This window comes from Helianthus annuus, chromosome 13 (assembly GCF_002127325.2).
Source record: "Helianthus annuus cultivar XRQ/B chromosome 13, HanXRQr2.0-SUNRISE, whole genome shotgun sequence".
In the NCBI taxonomy this organism is placed as follows: domain Eukaryota; kingdom Viridiplantae; phylum Streptophyta; class Magnoliopsida; order Asterales; family Asteraceae; genus Helianthus; species Helianthus annuus.
In genome coordinates this window covers 52,701,517-52,703,957 of record NC_035445.2, presented here as the reverse complement: position 1 = coordinate 52,703,957, position 2,441 = coordinate 52,701,517, and the positions used below count along the sequence as shown (strand labels likewise).

Genomic DNA, 2,441 nt, shown 5'->3' with positions numbered 1-2,441 from the left:
ACTTGCCTGAAGGCCCACTCAAAAGGAAACCAGACCAATTTTGCTCTAAATGAGACTCAAACTCATCTCTTAGGTTAATTTTCTTAATTAACTGTAACTATTTAATTGAACATAACCGAAAACAATCTATAAATGAATGGGAAGCAACCTCTCTATTCCTATGGCTATTGGTGGGATTTATTGAGTATGATGATGACGACGATTTTGCCGCCTGCCGCCATTGGAATTTAGAAAGAAATGAAGGAAGAAAAAACATATGATATAATCTAAAAAACATGATTCTCCTTCCATGGTCTTAAAGATGTTACAAGGAAGAAAGAAATGAAACCCATTTGGGGGGGTTATAATTTACACAACATTTATTAACAACCAACCCACAATAACAAAACACAAAAAGCCACAATTGAACAAAGAACAACAAGACATAATCCACAAAGACAAAACAATTAAAGAAACAAAAAGAATTTAAGATCTGCTCTTGAAGGGAATGGCTCTGATCACAATCACATGGTAGATAGCAGCAAGTGCAGCTCCAATGAATGGACCAACCCAGAAGATCCACTGCAACACAAAGTAAAAAAAAAAAAATCAGTTTTGACCAATTAGTGAAATGAATGTTGACTCTAAAAGTCAAAGTTAAAATCTTACATGGTCATCCCAAGCATGGTCCTTGTTGTAGATGATTGCAGCTCCAAGACTTCTTGCAGGGTTAATACCGGTTCCGGTGATGGGGATGGTGGCCAAATGGACCAAGAAAACCGCGAACCCGATTGGGAGAGGAGCCAAAATCTACAACAAAACATTCAAAGTCAGCATAAAGGTTTGACCTTTATAACATATTTGATCATTATGTTAATAATTAAGGGGGAAACTGTAGTCATACAGGGACATGGGAGTCTCTTGCACTTCTCTTGGCATCGGTGGCGGAAAAGACGGTGTAAACGAGCACGAAAGTGCCAACAATCTCAGCACCAAGACCTGAACCCTTGGTGTAACCATGGGCTACAGAGTTGGCTCCACCACCCAAAGTGGTGTACTCATGCTTGCCCATGAACCCCTTGACCACACCTGCACCACAGATGGCTCCAAGGCACTGCATCACCATGTAGAACACTGCCCTGGTCAAAGATAGTTTTCTTGCCAATAGCAAACCGAATGTCACAGCTGGGTTAATGTGTCCTCCTGTTTTACACCAAACCAACAACAATTTATTAAAGATTAAATCTTTTGTGCAAAATATTTAAAGGGTTTGCAGAAAAAAGAGTAAATCGTGAAAATTCTTTGTCAAAATTGAAACTTTTGAGCTATATTATGAGGGTTTGTAAAAAAGTAACAATCTTTATCATCTAAACTGCTAAACACTTGGATCCAGAACAAAATCTAAACTAGTCAAACATCACTAAGCATAAAGTCAACACTTTACAAAAGATTCACACAACAAAACAAGATCAAGATTATGGTTCTGATGAAAATATACCTGAGATACCAGCAGTACAGTAGACAAGAGCAAAGATCATGCCACCAAAAGCCCAAGCAATCCCTTGAATACCAACAGTCCCACACTTAGTGGGAGATTTGACCACACCCATAACAGTCAACACAGAGATATAAAGAAACAAGAAAGTTGCAATGAACTCAGCAATCCCAGCCCTGTAAAAGGACCATGAGCTCAACTCCCCTGGCTCAAACAGAGGAGCTGGTGGTGGCTCCTTGTAGTCCTTATCTGTTTGGGCTGATGTCCCAATGGGCTGCCTTTCTGAATACTTGTTGGCTCCAAGCTTCACATCTTCTTCCTTACCCTCCATTGCTCTCTCTCTCTCTCTCTAGAAAAAAACTCTCTCTCTAAGTTTAGGTTGTGAGTGAGTGGTGGTTGTTTTGTGAGGACAGAAGATAAGGGGTTGGGTGGTTTTATACTGAAAATGTTATCAGTTTGAACCAAAGGGTGTTTGTTTATTTATTTATTTTTAATAAATTTGTGATTAAGGTTAATCATTGTATTTTAATGTTTTTTTTATAAATTTGTGATTAAGATTAATCATTGTGTATTTGAAATTGAGTATATGCTTTGTGTGTTGTGTGTAGGTCTGGTTGTTGTTCTGGAAAGTGCAGAGGGATGATGACAGATTGATTTAGAATTGTTTGTTTGTGTGTTGTGTTATTATCCAGTACAGAGTGGCATCCAATTATTGGTTGGTTTATTAGCCAGCTTTTTTAGATTTATTTTTTACAAAATTATTAAAAGAGTAAACTAATTTCTGAGTCTTGTATTTTAGTGGTTCAAAATCAAATCTTCTGAGTTCTTAACCGTTTATTTTATAACGTTTTAAGTCTTTGTGTTTTAGTAGTTTTAACCACTTGAGTCTAAAATCAAACATACAATTGTTAAAAGTTAGACTCAAAATGTTATAAATGAGTGGTTAAACCACTAAAACACACTAATT

At 37.0% G+C, this 2,441-nt stretch overlaps 1 protein-coding gene across 1 annotated transcript; it reads right to left on the bottom strand.

The window, feature by feature from the left end:
• Positions 1 to 262: 262 nt before the first annotated feature.
• LOC110897890 (aquaporin PIP1-3) lies at positions 263 to 2,022 on the bottom strand. Its single transcript, XM_022144625.2, has 4 exons — positions 1,478 to 2,022; positions 884 to 1,182; positions 649 to 789; positions 263 to 561 (listed from the first exon to the last, which is right to left on the bottom strand). Exons 1-4 carry the CDS (start codon positions 1,803 to 1,805, stop codon positions 466 to 468), a joined length of 864 nt encoding a protein of 287 aa, XP_022000317.1. The 5' UTR covers positions 1,806 to 2,022; the 3' UTR covers positions 263 to 465.
• Positions 2,023 to 2,441: the final 419 nt, after the last annotated feature.